This window comes from Limanda limanda, chromosome 10 (assembly GCF_963576545.1).
Source record: "Limanda limanda chromosome 10, fLimLim1.1, whole genome shotgun sequence".
Classification (NCBI taxonomy): domain Eukaryota; kingdom Metazoa; phylum Chordata; class Actinopteri; order Pleuronectiformes; family Pleuronectidae; genus Limanda; species Limanda limanda.
In genome coordinates this window covers 21,000,404-21,020,700 of record NC_083645.1, presented here as the reverse complement: position 1 = coordinate 21,020,700, position 20,297 = coordinate 21,000,404, and the positions used below count along the sequence as shown (strand labels likewise).

At 41.5% G+C, this 20,297-nt stretch overlaps 2 protein-coding genes across 3 annotated transcripts; both read left to right on the top strand.

Annotated features, from left to right (window-relative positions):
• The first annotated feature begins 709 nt into the window (after positions 1-709).
• sfxn5b (sideroflexin 5b) lies at positions 710-11,173 on the top strand. Of its 2 annotated transcripts, none has more exons than XM_061079435.1 (14): positions 710-831; positions 5,184-5,252; positions 5,495-5,572; positions 5,702-5,728; positions 5,837-5,891; positions 5,987-6,012; positions 6,179-6,232; positions 6,824-6,880; positions 7,162-7,227; positions 7,478-7,572; positions 7,809-7,920; positions 8,063-8,148; positions 8,636-8,753; positions 9,000-11,173. In XM_061079435.1, the coding sequence occupies exons 1-14, from the start codon at positions 775-777 to the stop codon at positions 9,075-9,077; spliced, it is 978 nt and encodes a 325-aa protein (XP_060935418.1). In that variant the 5' UTR covers positions 710-774; the 3' UTR covers positions 9,078-11,173. The 2 variants fall into 2 exon arrangements, with proteins under 2 accessions (XP_060935418.1, XP_060935417.1); XM_061079434.1 differs by having other exon boundaries at positions 711-831; positions 7,478-7,568; positions 7,805-7,920.
• Positions 11,174-11,892: 719 nt separating this feature from the next.
• On the top strand, positions 11,893-20,073 carry smyd5 (SMYD family member 5). Its single transcript, XM_061079754.1, has 13 exons — positions 11,893-12,024; positions 12,983-13,091; positions 13,607-13,746; positions 14,453-14,574; positions 14,910-14,979; positions 15,653-15,757; positions 15,980-16,042; positions 16,429-16,499; positions 16,591-16,697; positions 16,914-16,970; positions 17,108-17,202; positions 18,402-18,472; positions 18,982-20,073. Exons 1-13 carry the CDS (start codon positions 11,932-11,934, stop codon positions 19,130-19,132), a joined length of 1,254 nt encoding a protein of 417 aa, XP_060935737.1. The 5' UTR covers positions 11,893-11,931; the 3' UTR covers positions 19,133-20,073.
• The last annotated feature ends 224 nt before the right edge of the window (positions 20,074-20,297 follow it).

Sequence of the window (20,297 nt, the reverse complement as noted above, 5' to 3'; positions counted from 1 at the left end):
AAGATAAAGATTCATTAAACAATATCACGTACCGTATAATAAAAACATATGCTTAAAATCCCCGGTTAAGGAGAAGTACAGTATATACTGTCAGTTATAAGGTCTATGTATCAAGGCTATTTGCTGTATTTATCATGTTACATCTTAATTAGAAGACGTTTTAAATGCTTTATTTGACAAAACAGTACTTTAAATTTGTATTGCTATTATTTTTTTATTTTTTTCAGAACATCAAAAAACAAGACCTGTTTGATTAACGTATATAAAACACATTGACTGTTAAACTTCAGGCATTAATATGCATCAGTCTCTTGCTCTCGGCCACAGTGTGATGATGAAAGTGTCACATGAGATAACACATCATGTTTCTATCGCTCCAGGTTATGTAGAAAGTCACATGTGACTAGTGAAGCAGGTCTGATCGTTACACACACACACACACACACACACACACACACACACACACACACACACACACACACACACACACACACACACACACACACACACACACACACACACACACACACACACATATGATTAATTGGGTCTGTTATCTCTCCGCAGATCAATACGAACACTTATATAATATCTATCACCGTATCGATTGATTGGGATGTGTAGTCATGCGCCTCAACTTTCCCAGCGTCCACCCAGACCGGAGGACTACACTTCCCGGCAGCCCCCGCGGCCCCACCAGTTCCCCACTGTAGTTGGGTTCACTTGAGACTCCGCTCATGATTCGCTTCATTAATAAGTAAACTGCTGGGTGTCATGGCGGAGTCCGCAGCGTGTCCCGTCTTCCAGCTCGGGAGACCCCGCTACGATCAGGTGAGTCTCCCCTCTTCATCGCGTTGTGTGGTTTATTGTTTTGGAAGGTTTGATCATCCTCCTCTTCCTCTTCATCCTCTTCTTCATCATCTTCCTCCTGCACAAAGTTCCCTCTGATCCTCGGTTCCATAACAACACCAACTTCCCGCTGTGAGCAGCTCGGACTTTCTTGCACTTTGACAGGAAGCAGAGATGAACCTGCTGGTTTCTCCTCCTCGTCTCTCTGCAGCTCCGCGGGTCGGAGCTCGGATCCGCAGCCTCCAGCTCTTTGTCTCCTCGTTCTGCAACTTTATCGCGAATGCATGCGTTTATTTCACTTTTACAGCTTCTAAAACTCAAAATCTCCACATTTATCACAAGATTCCCGTACGAGTTTCTCCACGGATCTCACACCCCAGCACCCCGAGGTGTCTCCTCCCCGGGATGCTGCTCCCTGCAGACCGACTGCCCCCCCACTTCTGATCCAGATTAATGGCTCCGTGCGTCCTTATCTGCAGATGGACACTCCATTACTCCATTTTTCCCCTCCGCGCAAATGCATTTGCATCGGTCAGCCCTGAAAGATAATGCGACCTTCACGTCGGCTCGGGTGGTGCATGAGCTGCGGTGGTCGCTCCTTTGTGCAGACAGACAGATACAGTCAGACACAGACAGACAGATAGACAGACACAGAGAGAGACAGACAGATACATACAGATACGGACAGAGACAGGCAGAGAGACACATACAGACAGAGAGACACAGACAGACTTGCAGGGAAATGATCTACCTGATACTGTTGCTCAGAGCGAAGTCCACATTCAGTCTTTGTAAATAACTGACTGTATGTTATTCATCTGTAGTTTCCAGTGTGCAGGACACATGGACACACTGAGGAACCTGAAGGAAAGTAGTTTATTTTCCGGGACAGAATTCCATTCCTCACTGTGTCAGCTGGGCTCCGGCTGAGTGGCCCCCTGGGGTCAGCGACTGTTTACTGTCAAACAACCACAGCTGAGTTATGCACAGAAAGACTCGATATAACTGATCGATTTGTCGGTTGGCCAATAGAAACCGACGGGTACCAGACTTTCACTGAAGCATTGGTATCAGCATTTACGTTGCTGAGATGAGAACTTTAATTTTTCAGAATAAACGACACAGAAAAGATGCGTATTTACATTCTACTTCCTGTCCGTGCCAATGCATACAGGGCTTTATTGTGTATTTTACACAAAATGTGAACTAAATATACAAAATTAACATTATGCTGTGTTGAAGAAGACGTGAAATTAGATATTAAGACTTTTAACTCAGCAGGAAAATGTTTAGAGTCATGAATAAAGGGAGAAGTACACTTTCTTTTTGCTGCCAGTGGAGTCGCCCTCTGCTGGTCATTTGAGAGAATACAGGTGTCAGGTACTTCCTCATTGGCTTCACTTTCTTCCGTGGCCTACGTCCATGTTTATATATAGACTACACATCTAGCTAACCAGTTGTATATATGTGTTTCTGTTTGTGTTTTCTCTTATCGCTATAACTATATATAATTTTTTTGAATAGTATACATTGGTCGACAAAAACATTATTGGAAATCTTTTAGTCAGTCTGCATTGGCCCTTAAAAATCCATATTGGTCCGGCTCTAAAAATAAATGTACAACAACGACATAAAAACACAAGGAACTTTGCCAGAGATGCAGAGTAAATATAAAACACTTCCACAGATGAGTCTTCCTCCCACGAGGAAGGTGTTGGGGACTTTCACATTTCTGTGCCCGTGGATGATTTCATTATCGGTGCAGATCATTTATTAACACCCTTTGTCTCGTGTGATTTACCATGGCAAAGTCACTCCGAGATCATTTTCAGGAAGTGAGTAATTCTTTCACGCTTGGTCCCCGGCTCCGTGTCATCGATGCAGCGCTCACACACAGGAAGTCTTTTCAACACGAGCCCTCTAAAGCTTTTTTTGTTTCTCCATCAGCAGCCGGCTCAGTTCACGTCGGGCTGATAAAGGTGCTGCAATACTTTCAGTTCTTTGCATCAAAGCAGTTTAAAATTAGGCCAGTCCTTGAATCAGCATAAATCTTGCTTGGTTTGTGTCTCTGTGTGTGTCTCTGTGTGTGTCTGTGTGTGTCTCTCTGTGTGTCTGTGTGTGTGTGTCTGTGTGTGTGTTTTCTGCCGCGCTCCATCCCTGCTAGCCTTGTTGTGTACTCTCCAGAGAGCTGAAACTCATGCATAATTAAAGCAGGCTCCTCACATGGATCCTCTCTCCTCCCGACTCTTACAAAACAGCACTGCAGCTCATGCGGCCTGTCAGAGGAGGAGACGTGTGATGGAGGCGGGAGCGGATCCCAGCGACGCGGCGCAGGAAGACGTGCACCGTCTTTAGCAGAACCGGAGGTCGTTTCCAGTCATCTCAATCAGGAGAGATAATTAAAATAGAAACTTGTCCGCGCCACAATCGTTCCACTGTGTTTTCTGCCCCTTCTTAACTGATAAGTGTCTCCGAGGGAATCTGATAGAAGCTGCCATGTTTTCGCCCCCATCTTTCTTGCCAAAGAGACTCTTGGCATAAACTGCCATCGGGCCTTTTCAGACTGCTGGCACACACTCTTAGTAATTGGCATGCTGAGGTAGACAGCAGAAAACAGAGAGCTCCACCAGCAGCTCCCAGCCTCACTCAGAGGAATGTGTTTGTTCGGTGTAAACTCACATTTAGTCTCAAACTGCAGATTCTGCTCTTACACTTGAGCTTTATTTTGTTCCCTTGTGCAGTTGCGGCAACATTCATCTTTATACTTTTAATTGGTTGTCTTTTTTCATCTAATATTTCATTTCTGAGCATTTAACACTCCAGTTTTCTTATATTGGGATGTGACAGTATCCATTTATTAATTATTTTACAAAGATATCAATTTGGTTTTGTGCGAAAGTTCAGTCTTGACCTTCGGGAGCAACCAACCCTGACGAGGCTCAACTCAAATGTCCTGATACACGTTATTTTAAGCTCTCAGCTTTGGCTCAAGGATTCATTGTCCTATATGGGAACTGAAACCCAAAGGACTACTCTGTCATTTTGAGAACTAAACTTATTTGTAGGACAGCACTTTCGGTGTGGAGTTGGCAACTTCTCCCCGTGTCTGAGTGGCTGAATCCTGCAGTCCAGAGACATGCTGAATGGGGTTTAGCGACCCGTCCAATGTGAACCGTGAAAGTGTCTGTGGAGTTGAAACAGTAAATGGGCCTGAGCTTTAGAGATGCTGGGAGGTGGATTTACCTTTTGACGTTGAGGCTCAAACTATTTAAACTTGTGTCCAGTCTTTTGCATCAAGCCAAGTGAGAACCACTGTGACGTGACCCAGTGGTTTGTGAGCTGCTGTTTGTCAAGTGTGATCTTTTGAAACCATACAGTAAACATACAGTTCATTTTTTGTCTGTTTGTCTCTAAATGAGACAAGAATGGAGTCACCCTCTGCTGGTGATTTCCGGGAATACAGGTTTCAGGCACTTCCATTTTCGCTTCACATGGTTTACATGCACTTTTATACCAAATCTATGCTTCAAGTTTATCAGTAGCTTTCCATTGCTACATGTGTACAATACAAACATTAAAGTGGGATCGACAAATTAAACTCTCTAATTTTGAAACATTTTTGTCACCACTGACAAGATGTGAAATAATACTAAATCTAAGCTCCTCTTACTAATGATTCAGTGCTTTCAGCTGCATTTCATGGTCTTCATCCTGTGAACAAGTGAGCGAGCAATAATTAATTGTGCCGCAGGGGAAACTTAATGAATCATAGCTGACAGATGGTGACCAGGGCCGTGCAGCACAGCACTGTGGTGGTGTCCTCAGTGGCGGCCCCGGGAACTCCGGGGAGTATTTCAACGACCGTTTTAGAAGTTCATATTTCATTGTTTGCAAGAATGAGTTTCACTTTGAATGTGTCAATTTTAGGACATAAAAATAACAGGATTTTTGTATTTCGCCACCACATTTTTATTCCCGGCAGTTTGCAGAATTATTTAAATCATGTCAGAGGCAGCTGAAATAAAATCGAGCAGTTAAATGAATCATTATAATGAAATTTATTCGTTCTATAGTGTATCTGAAATCCTGGCTGTGGCCGTGTGGATGTGAAACAATGAACTGTAATTGCATGTGATTCTATAAGAACACAAATGACCTCATGGGTTCAGTTTCAAAGCGGCTGTGGGACCCAGATAAAACCAGGTTCTGCAGTAGTGAGCAGCAATAAATCAGCTCACAGGACTTGTGGGAGAATTATTCATTAATGGAGGGAGGGTGGTCTGCTGCTAATACAGCGTCTAATGACACTAAGGGTTTGACTTTGTCTTTTCCAGGGTTCCTTCCTCGGCCGTCTGAGACACTTCGTGGACATCATTGACCCCAGCACCCTGTTTGTGTCCGAGGTAACTCTTCTGTAAACCTGAGATTATGTTCTGCTGACATTATGCAACTTAAAACCAATCATTTTAGTAATTTTTAAAGAAAATATTCAAAGAGTTTCCTGATTCCAGCCTCACATTGTCCTTTTTAAATAAATATATATAAAGTTAAATTCCTAAGATGTATTAAAACTACCTTGTACCATTCAAATTTCATAGATTCTTAGTATAATAAGTCCCATTTTGTCCTTTTCTATTGTTCGTAGAAACGACTGAAGGAATGCCTGAAACTCCTGGATGACTATAAATGCGGCAGTCTTCCACCTGGAGTGTCCGATCTTCAGGTGGGTGTTGCAGTTTGATTAATCTGTTTTGATTTGATACAACTGAAAGGAAAGAAAAGTCTGTGTGATGGAAAAGTGGAAATGTTTAACTGTAGTTTTTCTTTGTTACTTCCTCTTGGACCTATGCAGCTATGGGAGGCCCAGAAGGTCAAACAGGTAAGTGACCAACAAGTCGTAAGTGAGCCCAGGTTAACTGCACCCCCATACATTCAAGCCCCTGGGCTCCTGGCAGCATGAGGATGATGCCATGCTCTCTGCACGCAGGCCATCATTCATCCTGACACAGGGGAGAAGATCTTCATGCCATTGCGAATGTCAGGTACGACCTCAGATGAAGATCTTTGCTCAAGTTGTTCAAGTTGCCTCATTGCGTCATGTTTTTTTTACACGGAGAATCATGTCTTCACTGTGCAGGTTATGTACCATTCGGAACGCCAATTGTAAGTCCCACGTGAAAAAACACATCGCACATTTTGATCATGCATTTCATGGAAGTGAACTTGGCTTTGCAGACGTCCATTCTCACGCTCATGTTTTGGGGACAGATGAAATGAGACTGGACTTATTTTCTCCAGAAATAAGCTCTTGTTCCCTGGTTTCATCTAGGTCATTGGCCTCCTTCTCCCAAATCAGACTGTGGTGTCTACCATTATATGGCAGGTACTGTAAATAACATACATACTGTAAAACCATTGCTTTCAGCAAATTGTAAACAGCTTTTTGGCGATTGGCTAAAAATCTATCTATCTATCTATCTATCTATCTATCTATCTATCTATCTATCTATCTATCTATCTATCTATCTATCTATCTATCTATCTATCTATCTATCTATCTATCTATCTATCTATCTATCTATCTATCTATCTATCTATCTATCTATCTATCTATCTATCTATCTATCTATCTATCTATCTATCTATCTATCTATCTATCTATCTATCTATCTATCTATCTATCTATCTATCTATCTATCTATCTATCTATCTATCTATCTATCTATCTATCTATCTACCTACCTACCTACCTACCTACCTACCTACCTACCTACCTACCTACCTACCTACCTACCTACCTACCTACCTACCTACCTACCTACCTACCTACCTACCTACCTACCTACCTACCTACCTACCTACCTCCCTCCCTACCTCCCTCCCTGTCAATCTCTCTCTCTCCATTCTCCTCTGTCATACGTACGTCATTATTTTAACCCCAACCCCTCATTATTTCTTTCCTTCTTTCCCAAAGTGGCTAAACCAGAGTCACAATGCTTGTGTGAACTACGCCAACCGTAACGCCACAAAGGTAAGAGCTACCCCACCCAGACTGCTTTAGGAACCTGGGTGTGACACTCGACAGTCAACTCTCCCTTGCTGCCAACATTACTGCAACAACACATTTCTGTAGATACATGCTGCACAACATCAGGAGAATACGTCCCCTTCTTAGTCTGAGAGTCAACCAGGCATCAAACTATATTTTATGATTATTTACTTTTGAAGGTCTTCTGCACAATTGAAGTTACCAACCACCAGCAGTAGCAGTATAAGGCTGCAACACAGTATTTTTCTTTTGTCCCTCTTCAGCCTACACCAACATCCAAGTTTCTTCAAGGCTATGCAGGAGCTGTGACGAGTGCCGTCTCCATTGCAGTGAGTTTTCTTTCATGGTAGAGACATGCTTGATGTTTTTCATCAACATCGATGTATTATTCTCTTTCTTCAAGTTAAATTAAACCTTTCAATGCAAATTACATTAGTTATTGTTCACATAAGTGACATAAGTACACACATTTGTTTTTATAATAATTTTAGGATACGTCCCTAATGTGTGAAGTGTAAGAAGTTTTTTTTGTTAATGTGCATTAACTTGTTGTATTTAAGTTGATTTTGTATTTTATAGGTTGGGTTGAATGTGCTGATTCAGAAGGCCAACAAGCTGAGTCCTGCCACCAGAATGATCATAAAGAGACTCGTCCCATTCCCAGCTGTTGGTAGGTTTTCCCTGTGTGACATAGTGCACCAATTACAATTTATGTAACTGAAGTTTTATATGGTTTCACTGCAGTAAACTGTACAATAACACAACAGTATTTCAAGGTTACAGTATTACAAGTTCTTTGATGTCTTTATTAGAATTTCCTCTGATCTGAAATTGATTGTTTCAACGTCTGTTTCTGATTTTGTGGAATTGTATTTAAAACGATATAAATAAATTCTATCTCCTCAGCGAGTGCAAACATCTGTAATGTGGGTCTGATGCGACACAATGAGCTGTCTGAAGGTATCGATGTGCTGGACGACAATGGGAATGTGGTGGGATCCTCCAAAATCGCTGCGAGACACGTGAGGGGCTTTTTAACATACTCATTATTTCCTTGTCGGCTCCTGTAGTTCAGCTGCCATCTGATCTCAGGAGAAGGGAAATCCAACTCGTTGCAGTATTTGAAATGAAGCGTGTGCACAATGTTCTCGTCTTTTCCCCCAGGCGATCACAGAGACAGCCTTCACACGTGTGGTTCTCCCGATGCCGATCTTTGTCCTGCCGCCCATCATCATGTCCTACGTAGAGAGGTTTGTGCAGAAATATATTATTGGCTTTTATCTAAACTAACTTAGATTGAAATCAATATTTTCTCTATTTCTATAGAAATGACACAGTAGCCAAATACAACCAAGACACAACAGAAACTATAATACTGGATTAGTTTACCTTAAATAATTGGTAAATATTTTTGTGTCCTGAGAAAAGTGATTTCCTCCAACATTCATTCATTCAGTCGCACATGTAGGAGAATGTAAATTAAAATGTAACAGCGTATATATATCTGTTTTAAGAGTTTCTTTTTCTATTGTGCTATGAAACAAAAGAAGATCTCTGCAGTCTGACTCACAAACCCTCAGTAGGAACTTTCACTCAGACAGAAATATCTTCCCGCCCACTAATTGTGTGAAATGGCTCCCCAGAATCTGCACTCGATGCTTTTCTCCGGATCTAAAAATAACGATCGATCGGCACAGGCTGACGTTTCCTCTTTTATCGCCGTCTTGACTCGCACAGGCTCCGATTCCTGCAGAGCCACCGCAGACTGTTGCTGCCCGTCCACGGCGCCGTGTGCCTGGTCATCTTCGGCCTCTCGCTGCCCCTGGCCATCAGCCTGTTCCCGCAGATGTCTCAGGTACAGTGTGCTCTGTCAGACGACCTTCCTCTGATGCTACTTCCAAGGCCAGATGGGTCGAGGGGAGCAGCTGGGAAAAATTCTAATTACATATGCATCCCTTCACATGCACAGCCTACATACTTACCTTTTATTCCAGCTGTCTCCTCCCCCGTCTAATTATAAGTCACATTGATTTCAGGGTTTAAAGAAAATTGTAGAGATTGTGGAGCTAAATCTAGTTTTTCCTTTTTCGCTTTGTTGCAGATTGAGGTGTCTTGCCTTGAGCCAGAGATTGCCATGGCAACAGATTGCAAGGTGGTGACCTACAACAAGGGATTATGATGAAGAGGAGAGGAGAGAAGAGAAGAGAAGAGAAGAGAAGAGAAGAGAAGAGAAGAGAAGAGAAGAGAAGAGAAGAGAAGAAAAGAAAGGAGAAGAGAAGAGAAGAGGGCGAACCCACTGTAGGGTTCCTCCTGTTGTCAGGTTTGGGAACTAACTCTTCTGCAGAATCCTAGCAGCAGATCATCTTGTACTAACCCAGGGTTTCTTACCCTTTTTATTCCACGTGATCCTAGTCATGGTTTCTTCAGAGTTTGAAAATGGGACAATTTTCTTTTTCGTCCTCGCTGTTTTCAACAACACATGAGCAGCTCTGTATATAGAAAATTATTATATATTTACTGTAAAATTACTTTTTAGCATTAATAAAAATATTTTAATATATACTTTAATATAAAATGCAGTTTGAACCTGCAACACTGTCAACTTTGTAGCTGTGGAACAAAGCTATAAACACTCACAAAAGTCACTCTGGTTTTGTTCTCCACCACCTCCTCAGAGAAATCTTAGCTGCGTTCACCAGGGTAGTTTTCTGTCAGTTTCTCCTGAGCAGGCAGAGATATTATCACAAAATGTATTATCAAATCAACTGCAGCCAAGAACAGATGAATCTGTACCAAAACAGCAGAGTAATGTGAGTTGAAAAAGGCCATAAAGCTCCGAACAGCTGAGGTGAACAGCACAGACTCTGTTCACGTACAAGTAAACATGTGACCCTTTGTTAATATAAGAATATTGATTTATAGCAGATATGCAGCAAGAAACACGTACATGTACATATCAAAAAAACATTTGACTGTAATAACCAGGACTTGACTCTGTTCACTCCGGCCTGAAGAGGCTGTGATGTCAATAGTCCAAGTGTGTGGCAATAAACAGGAGCTTGTCCACAGGTCAGCCACTGAAAGTCAATAAGCTAACAATGGGTTTGTCTTTATCTCTTAATCAGTGTTTTATAACCTTTCTACAATGTGATCCATAAAAATGAAAGTATGTCAATGTATAACCCTTTTTCTCCTGGTGCATATCTTTTGATCAGTTCATAAAATACACAGATTTTTCTTCTGGTAAACTTGATTGATTTTTTTATTGAGTTTATATGATGCCTTGCAGGTGTCTTGACTGTAAAGTCATAGACAAATAGGAACTGATCTGCGGCACCTTACTTTGAGTTTGGTCCATGTCCGACCTGCTGAAGTGGAGGAAGCGTGGGTTATAGACTGCTGCCACAAGGGGGCGATCCAGCTGTTTTGGCTTCACTTTGAGCAATACTGGATGTTCTTGGATGATAAAGATAACAACTTATTAGCCAACTTTAATATTTACCAACATTAAGTATTTGTCTTTAAGCTTCTGAAAATGTGATACCACTAAATTGTTGCCAAGGCTTGTATAAGTTGAACAATGTACGGTTATAAAAGAGACAATTTATCTTTGACCATCCTGTATACGGAAAATTCTTCTTATTTCTTCTGACCACCAGGCGTCAACATACACTGATACATCTGCCATAAGCTAAAACAGACTGATGTATGTGTTGTGTTAGTATGATGGAGATGAGGAGCTTTGAGTTGAAGCTTCCTTCCAAGTGTATATTTCTTCAAATGTTAATTGGAGAAACTCACTATGGTGCTGATTAACTTTCTATGTATATACATACACATATATGAATGCGAGAATGATAAAGGAATGGAACCCTATGGAAGGAGATTAATGTGAAGCCTCTTTCAGTAGCACTGTGTGAGGGCATGTGGAGACAGGACTGTAGATGTACATTAATATTAGTGACTTTATATATAATGTTGCATACTTTAACCCAAATAATGTGTCACAACATTCAGCTCCTCACTGTCTTTACAATGTTTTTCTCTCAGTAGCCAAATACTGTATATGCACTTGTATGAGGGCATTTGACTCCACTACTCGTTAAACCTCTGCCGTATTCCTACTGAACGACTTCTTTTGTATTTTAAAAGTATAACCTACAGTATATATTATACTCCTGATGAACTAGTATTTTTAATTATTTGTATAGTACTTTTGCTGCTACTACAAGTTTATTAAATGTTTGCTAGTCAAACAATGTGAAACTCTTATCAATAATATTTCAAAAGTATATAATAAATACTCTTTCTCTCCATTCACTTTCTTTTGTGAGGACTTTGTTTCTTGAGTTGTTGGGAGATGTTTTTCTTCTGCACTATTTGTCCTTTAGTGTTAAACTGGTGCTCAGTTAGTTGTCACATCTTTTTCATTACCTAAAACACGTTCATGTGTTTTTACCTTGGAATAATATCTCTGAGGTTCAGAAAAATTGTAACATTGATTTTTTACTATTTTCTTAACTTTCATTGATAGAAACATTTTAAGTGAGACAAAATAAAATAAAATAAGACAAGATATTAATTATTAATTACTTTAACTTTTGGGACATTTGCTTTATTACAGCAAAAGGAAAGTAGAAAAAAGAAAGTAATAAAAGAAATAAATAAACATGCCCTCAAATATATATACATAATAATTTATACAAATATCAATAAAATACATTTAGATATATAGATGTATACAGTGTAAACAGGATTGCCTATGTAGTATTCAGTTAATCAAGGTAAAATGAATATTTTTTATTTGCAACCGTGTTTTTAGCTGCAGGCTGTGACCAGTGAAGAGACACAGGTTTATTCATTTGTGTGAATGTGACCTGATGAATCCACTGTTTTATTTATTTGATTCTTATTATTATTTGTAATGATGTTTAATGTCGATGCTCCCGCAGCTCTGACCAGCAGAGGTCGCTGTTGGCGCTGCGTCACTCCGCAGCAGGTTGAGGGTTGAGAGGTGAAAGGTCGTCTCCAACATGGCGGCTCCCGTGGATGACATGTTTTCTCTGTGCGTGGACCCCGGTAAAGCAGCCGGCGGCGTGGAGGTCCGGTTTATAGACAATGTGAAGGTAAGAGCCGCCGCGTCATGTCCCGATGAACCGGTTTGAAAGAACCGGAAGCGGAGAGAGCGGCGGCAGCGGAGCAGCTGCGGCCGCATGTGGGCTCCCTCCGCCGGGGAGCCGCCGAGCAAACACCGCTGAGCTCAGGAAGAACCAGATCAACTTTATATTAAAGGTTTTTATCTGCTGACACAAGCAGAACATAATGATCAAACTGTCACTGATCGAATCTACAACTGTCTCATCTGTTTCTGTCGTTCAGAGAAAACTGCAGACACGTGTTCATAACAAGTATTCAATTGTATTATAAAATATATTCACTGATAGAGTGTGAAGGACCACAAGTGTCCCAACAATGTTGATAAAGAATAAGTTATCATTTCATTTTAAATTGAGTAATGTATCTTTGAACGAGGAGCTCAGGGCTGGGTGATAAAATAATCATAATTATTGCAATATGACATCATCAATAGGAAAATAATACATTTTAGTGTGTATTATGGTTATACATCGTGCAATCATGGTGATGAGATATATTATATAACAGGTTTTAATATATTTGACCTCAGATCAGTCAAATATGTTGATTTTAAAAATCATCCTTTAAACTTGAATGAAATAATGTTTAATGCTTTAGTATTTATTTCAGCCTTGATGCTCTTCTTCTCTGTGATATGTTGTTTTTATAAACACCACTTTAATAAGAACAATTTAATGATCAACTTATATTTCATATGTAGATTATTTCTGTAATTTCTGTTTACTGTCAGTAAAGTAAATTAATACAGTTTTAGTGTATAACAAATAGATTTATGAACATATTCATTATCGCTATTGTTATTGTATGAAATCAATAAAATATTGAATTAGTTTCACGCGCTACGGTCAAGGGGAATCAGAAATCCACATTGAAATGTCAAAGCACGTATCTTCATCTACATCAATACCTGATTTCTTCATGTTTCAGGGTAAAGGTCTGTTTGCTAGAAGGAGCATCAAGAAGGGGGACAGCATGTTCATCGAGCGGCCCCTCGTCTCTTCTCAGTTCCTGTGGAATTCTTTGTACAAATATAGAGGTAAGAGAAACTAACGGTAAAAGAAGAAATTCAAATCAGATGTTCACATGTTTCACACAAAACGAGAACAGACCTTTGAGCTGTGTCTCACACCGATAATAATTATAAATCCAGTTTATAGTTTATAGCTACAGCTCATTGGAAGTAAAGAAGTCTCATAACAACGTCCTGCAGTGAATGAAGGATCTAATGTTCAGTTTGTGTTGAAACGTTTTGAGAGAGACTTCACTTCAACTGTGTAATAACTTCAAAATATGTAAAAGAGGTGGATAGAAAAGACGCCTCAGATTATTTTAGGATGAGTTTTTTCTGGCGTTTATTTTGGCTCAGATGTTGAATCAGGAATGAGAACAATGACCTGTCAGAATCTGCTGGGAGATGTTGTTATAGACAAACAGAAAATAGAGCTCTGTGTTGGTACTCGGTTGTAGAGCATGAACTTTACACATTCTGTATAAATCCGGGTTTTAGTTTCCTGCTCGTCATCGTCACTGTTCCTCTGTGTCCTCCTCCAGCCTGTGAGTTCTGTCTCCGTGCTCTGGAGACGGCCGAGGACAATGCGAGGAGACTCAGCGGGATCCCCGGGCTGAGCCTTCCTCACCCCGAGCTGTGCCGGGTCCGACCAGAGCTGCACCAGGCCTGCCCCCAGTGCCAGGTCTGCCCGTCTGAATTTCCCACTGCTGTAGAAGAACCATCCTTTTTTTTGTTGTCCCATCAATATTTAGCGAAACAAGAAAGCTATTGATTTTGAAGGAGTTGTGGTCAGGACGGATCCTCCTCAGTGTCGGCGCTGGAGAACTTGACCACCTCTTCCAGGCTGGTGTTGTTCCTGTGGATCAATAACACACTCCCGGCTTCTTCCTTTACCCAAGTGACAAACTGAGAAAACAGTTTTTAACTTGAGGTTTTTCTTTGCATTTGCAGTATCGCACACATGCAGACATGCTGTGTTTTAACTGTGTTTTTGCATAAACATAGAATAACTTTTCCTTTAGCTTTATTTCAGACTGCACCATATCAATGTAAAACATAAAAATACAGAACAATAATATAGAAAAACAATCCTCACACTTTACAAAATAATACATGTTGAAGTGTGTAAATCTTGTGGAGGTGTGTTTATTTCTGATGATGCTTTATTTAACCTGGAGGATGTGAAACAGACGCCACTGCTCTGAAGAATTAAGAAGCCAAAAACAAACCAATCATTTCTGGATTAAATCCACGTCACACATTATATGATTACACCATGGCAATTTCCAATTTATACAAATATACGTGGCAATAAAAATAATTCTGGTTCTGATTGATGAAGACACGTGATTTCCAGTTGTTCAGTGTGAATTTGTCGCCCTCTGCAGGTGATGTATTGTAGCAGCGAGTGTCGACAAGCTGCAGCAGGTCAGTACCATCGAGTTCTGTGTCTGGGTTCGTCCCAGGAGGATCCAGATCATCCACTCAACAAGATGAAGGAGGCGTGGAGGTGAGGGGGCACTGACACACACTCAGTGACCACTTTATTAGGTACAACTTTGGAATATACAAAACAACAAATCTTCCATAACTTCAACCTTATTATAATGTTTAGAATGTTCAGTTTTTGTTGGGATTTGGTGGTGTTGTACCAGAACATATTACTCTCTGAGGCGTTGTCATTTTTTGTCCTCCCTATTTACATATGTGTAGGATGAGAGATCACAAAGATGCATCAAACAAATTGGCCACTGAAAGTGTTTTTGATTGAAAACCCATGTGAGTTCCCTGGTTTCCTCTTAAAATATCCATATGCCTCTAAAAGATGACGTGTCTCCTCCTCAGGAGTTTGCATTATCCTCCAGAGACCTCCAGCATCATGCTCATGGCCAGAATGGTTGCTCTAGTCAAACAGGTGAGTCTCAGATCAATATTAACTCCAACATTATCTGGTATGAATTATTCAGAGTTGCCTTGAAGGTATCCAAACAAATTTAAAAAGGCAAATATTCAAAAAGCAATACCTTAAAGTATGAAATTGCCCAATCCCCATTTTCAAGTTCATGGTAAAGCTTGAAAAACAGCTTTATCAGGAATATTGCACTTTTTTTAAACAGCCTGTCAACTGACAGCAAACCAATTATAATGTGAAGCACAAGTTCAAATTAACAGAAACTAAATATATACCATGGAAATTAAGATGAGGTAATTTTCACATTTGTGGAAGTTGTGATTCTCACTATAAATGAGTGTTAACATTAAAAGAGTAGAATGAAACCAAGGAAAATGTTGAAGAAAATGATTCCTGGATCAGAATCTGCATCAAAATGTAATGTGTCCCCCCCCCGACCCATATCGCATCCTTCCAACAAATTTTGTGTTAATCCGTCCTTTACCTTTTGCGTTTCTTGCTTATAAACATTCAGTCATACCTAGATTAAGATTTCCCCAGTTCTCATTTGACTGTTTTCTTTCAATAACACTTATTGTCCAGCAGTGAACCATTAGCCACGTGCGACCCAGTCATCAGTCATGTGCAGAAGTATCCCCATAGTGACCAAGTATTATTATTGGTTGTGTTTGTGCAGGATAAAGACAAAGCACATTGGCAGAAGCTCTTCTCTCACTTCTGTAGCCGGACAGCGAACGAGGAGGAGGAGATCGCCCATAAGCTCCTGGGAGAAAAGTTCAGAGTGAGTCACCGCTCACGTTATTTCTGCAAAATGTTTCTTATCCGGCTCCTTCAGAGAACGGAGAGAAAAGCATCGTCCTCTTATGGAAACTGGAATAAATAACGTGTCACTGAGCAAAGGTTCCACAGAGGAACTGTCCCCTGACGCAGTTTGATTCCCACTGAGGCCACTGATGCTCTCATGTAAAATGTAATATTTGTTTATTTCATATTGTTTCTGTAGGGACAGTTGGCCTCGTTACACGGCTTTTTCAGAGCAGCACTTTATGATGAGCATCTCAGTCGGGTGAGTACGTCTCCCATGTTGCCATGACACGTTTTTTCTGTCATTTTCATTTATTCTTTCACCAAACACATTTTAGTTTTAGTCTCTTACATTTGAGGATTTATATTTTTTGTATTAGTCACATTGGCTTCAGAAAAATGTTAATGTGATGTTTTACATTTAATAGAAACTATTTTTTGTAGATTAATTATGAATTGAAGTAATCTCTACTTGCTTTCTAATTTAGTCGTAAAATTCATAGTAGAGTGTAAATGATCAACCATTTTAAATGGATCAAAAAGCTTAGGAAATGCTGTTTACATAATTTTGGTTCTAGTGTAATCCTAGTGTAAAAAAGATGAGGAATTGTCCCAGCATGCATCAGTAAGGGTGTGATGATGTTGCAGTGGTTTGCTCCGGAGGGTTTCCGCTCTCTGTTCGCTCTGGTGGGAACTAACGGACAAGGCATCGGCACCAGGTGAACACTCGTCTCTCCTGCTCCTCACTTCAGCTCATTCACTCCACGTTCAGTCTCTCATGAATTTTTGTTCTCGTCCGTTCGATTCCAGCTCCCTGAGTCAGTGGGTTCATGGCTGCGATGCACTGGAGCTTCCTGCCCAGCAGAGGGAGCAGCTGGACTCCTTCATCGACCAGCTGTACAAGGACATTGAGAAAGGTCACAGTTTTATCTCAGTCTTGCAGTATTTCATTTATTTTTGAGTAAATTATTGTTGTCTGAACCCAGAAAATTTGTAATGGTCCTGTTCTATGACTGTTTATTATGGTCTGTGTGTTGCAGTCGTAACCCAATGACTTTGCTGTGGTTGTTACACAAAGTGTGTGTGTGGATCACAATGAGAGGTCAGGATTTTGTCTTTTTGTCTCCGTGCAGAAACGGGAGACTTTCTGAACTGTGAGGGCTCCGGACTCTTTCTGCTCCAGAGCTCATGTAAGTGCAGAGGACGACGTGAAGCGCTCAGTGTTACGATCGCTGTCACTTCAGTTCAGAGATGTGGTTCTGATCAAGAGTTCGTCTGACGTCTTCATTCCCCCCCCCCCCTTGTGTTGCCCTTTTGACCTCTGCAGGTAACCACAGCTGCTCGCCCAACGCCGAGGCCTCCTTCCCCGACAACAATTTCCTGCTTCACCTCCGTGCCCTCGGCGACATCCACCCAGGAGAGGTCAGCTGACACCACTGTTTTTCCTGGGTGATAAATTCTGGCCCGGGATAGACGGGACGGAACATCCCTCTCAAGCTCTGTGCGAGCCGCTGTCAGACAGTATTAGGCGGCAGAGACTTTGAGGATTGGAGTGGGTTTGTCGAGCTGTCAGAAAGATTGAGAAGCCTTGCATCTGCGCGGCACAGTAACGTCAGAGCAGCCGCGCTCGCCGCAAAGCTCCCGCTCGAATGCTGGCAAAGACAGAGGGAGAGATCGAGAGAGGGACAGACCTACTTTGAATAATACCAGTATTGTGTTTGTTGGATTTTTAGATTGAGTTCTGGCCTTTGGTTTGTTTGTTTTAGAGCAAGATTTTACAAAAAGTACTGGATATATTTCCACAAAACTTGGCGGAAGGATGGGACGTGGGCTTAGAAAGAACCGTGTAAAACACAAGAGGGAGTTTTTTTGACATTTTCAGATTTTCCAGGGAATAAGTCATGGATTTTGATTTCAAAAAAAATAAATTCAAAAAACCCATATTTAGAGAACTGATTTCTATGAGTGTGCAGTTTGATGCAGCAAGATTTAATTTGAGGTGACTGTTGGAGCTTGGCAGAGTTATGTGCTCGACCGAGTGCCATTTTAGTTACCTCTGCATAAGAGGTTATATTTTTGTCTGCGAATTGGTTTATTTGTTGGAATAAGTGAAAACTACTCAAGCAGTTTGCATGTCATTTTGATTAGGGTTGAGACCGGATCCAAGGAAGAACCACTAAAAATGGTTTGTGTGGATCTGGATCAGGGTCTAAATCCAGGACATTTTTTTTGTCTAAACATAGCGAGATAGAGCGTTTTTCAAAATGTTTCGATTTCTAATTGTAATGTAAGGATCTTGATGAAAAAACAATCTGACGTGTTGAGATATTTACGAGTGTGTGCAGATCCAAATAAAAATCCAGATTTAGTGCATTTAAAGGTGATTTCATAAGTGGACTGTTAGCAGAGTTGAGCTCTAGTCTCATTCCAGATCAAGATGCTGCAAATGTCATTTAAATTCGCACAAATACTTACAGTGTAGGAGCTCAGCTGAAATGGGAGGAGGAGTCTGGAAGTTTCACATTATCTTTCTCTCGTCTATTTTTCTAAATCCTATCGACTGCAGCTCTATGGTCAAACTTCTCCAGCCAGTTCAACCGTTTGTTTTCTCCAATCTTCAGGAGATCTGCATCAGTTACTTGGACTGCTGTCAGCGGGACCGAAGCCGCCACAGCAGACACAAAACCCTGAGGTAAACATTTGTACTCTCTCGGATGAATCTCCGGAATGGGGCTCACACTGTTACAAATTCCATGTGGATCAATAAAAAAGCCTCCGGGCGGTAATGGGCGGTCTTGTGGCCGCGATGCGTGGGGGTGTGATGGCTGCCCCTCCGCTCACGCTCCTCATTGATCAACATGATGTTTCATATTTGAGTTCCCCCCCACTGCTCCGGGCGGGTTTGTTTAGCGAGTCTCTCTGGGATGCGTAAAGTTTTTACTGCATCCTGTGATCATTCTCAGCCTGCCACTGGGTAGAAGTGGGCACCTCCCTGTGCCCCCCCCATCTTCTACCAGCTGGATGTATTAATTGCACCACAAGTGTTAATTACAGTATTAAACATTAATTTGCTCGGGTGCACAGCGGCTGCTGAACGGCACCAGGCTTTCTCAACAGCAGAGTGTGTAAAAATGCCTCTTGATTGATTCGGCTCTTGTTAGAGGTGCAACAATGTGACCGGTGGGACATTTCTCTTCCCAGGGAGAACTACCTGTTCGTCTGCTCGTGTCCAAAGTGCGTCTCCCAGATGGGCGAGCTGGACGTGACATCAGAGGAGGAAGAGGAAGAAGAAGGCGAGGCAGAAGGTGAAACAGAGGGGGACGAGATAGAGGATGAGATGACAGATGTCTGATGAAAGACTTGCCCATATTGTTCTCAGCCGCTCCTGCCACCAGGCTGAGCGGCCACGAAGCCCGGAAGAATAAAGACCAGTTCAAACCATGATCTGCATTTCAACAGACCTGCTCGAGCTTCCTGTCATCAACACATTTCAGTCACTTTGTTTACTTTCTAAGGGCAGCAACACAACGGTACATGTATGTAGTGTGTGCGTGTCAGTGTTGGGATTCTGGCTCTGCTCAAACACACTGGGGCTTTAAATACTGCAGAGGTCATGAGATGTAAGTGCAGACTTTCAAGTTTCAGGGTTTTTGGAAGTTCACATCCACTTTGGGTTAATAGTATCAGATTATATGTGTAATAGGAAGACAAAAATCTCCATAGAGATGGGAACTGGTGGCAGAGTTTCCCCCCAATCTCTGACTCAACTGGCTATTGTCTCACAAAGAATTAGCCTTTGGGGGCGATGGCCAATATTTTGTTTCTCCCGGTGTAGACAGCGGTGCCGAGACTTCTTCTGTTCCCCGTACACTGTTTACAGTCCAATTATTTTCCACAAACTGTTATTTCTTTCTCATCCATACAGCAGTTTGGCTCTAACCCATAACCCTAAACCTTACCCTAATTAAAAAGCCACCAGCTGACTCATCTCTTGCTGTCCACACGGGCTGTTTACCTTTGGGAATCCAAAGCCTGCTCCAGCATCACTGGTCAAACTAGAAGAAAACCATAATGATTCCTGCCCCAAAAACCTGCCCCTCACCTACAGATTCTGCGTCTTCACAGTCTGCTTTTAGACACATCACATATCCCCCAGACCATTTGCATTAGTAGATGCATGAATGGGATGAGCCTACAACCAATCCCAGCAACTAGACGTACGACTTCGCAGATCAACAAATGCTGCGAGTACAAAAATAAACTGTCGAGTTTGTAGGAGGCATGTAAATCAGTGTGAACGGGAGGGGGGGGGGGGGGGGGGGAGTGGAACCCATCTGTGAGAGCAAATAAACAAGAGATAAATGATCCGTCTGGTTTCCAAGTTGCGGACCTGCAGTGGCGTGTTAACATGAGTTTGTCACATCGAACGACCCGTTATATTACAGTCACTCATGGTCAGTAAATACAATGGAGATTTAGAGCAGCTTTAAAGTTGAAAGTCAGCCCCCCCCCCCCCA

Excerpts from the sequence above, each read along its gene's own strand:
- sfxn5b (XM_061079435.1), top strand. The coding sequence starts at position 775 with ATGGCGGAGTCCGCAGCGTGTCCCGTCTTCCAGCTCGGGAGACCCCGC. Across the intron at positions 6,013-6,178 it reads TACCATTCGGAACGCCAATT|GTCATTGGCCTCCTTCTCCC; the intron begins GTAAGTCCCACG and ends GGTTTCATCTAG. Across the intron at positions 6,881-7,161 it reads CCAACCGTAACGCCACAAAG|CCTACACCAACATCCAAGTT; the intron begins GTAAGAGCTACC and ends GTCCCTCTTCAG.
- smyd5 (XM_061079754.1), top strand. The coding sequence starts at position 11,932 with ATGGCGGCTCCCGTGGATGACATGTTTTCTCTGTGCGTGGACCCCGGT. Across the intron at positions 13,092-13,606 it reads TTCTTTGTACAAATATAGAG|CCTGTGAGTTCTGTCTCCGT; the intron begins GTAAGAGAAACT and ends GTCCTCCTCCAG. Across the intron at positions 14,980-15,652 it reads TGGTTGCTCTAGTCAAACAG|GATAAAGACAAAGCACATTG; the intron begins GTGAGTCTCAGA and ends GTGTTTGTGCAG.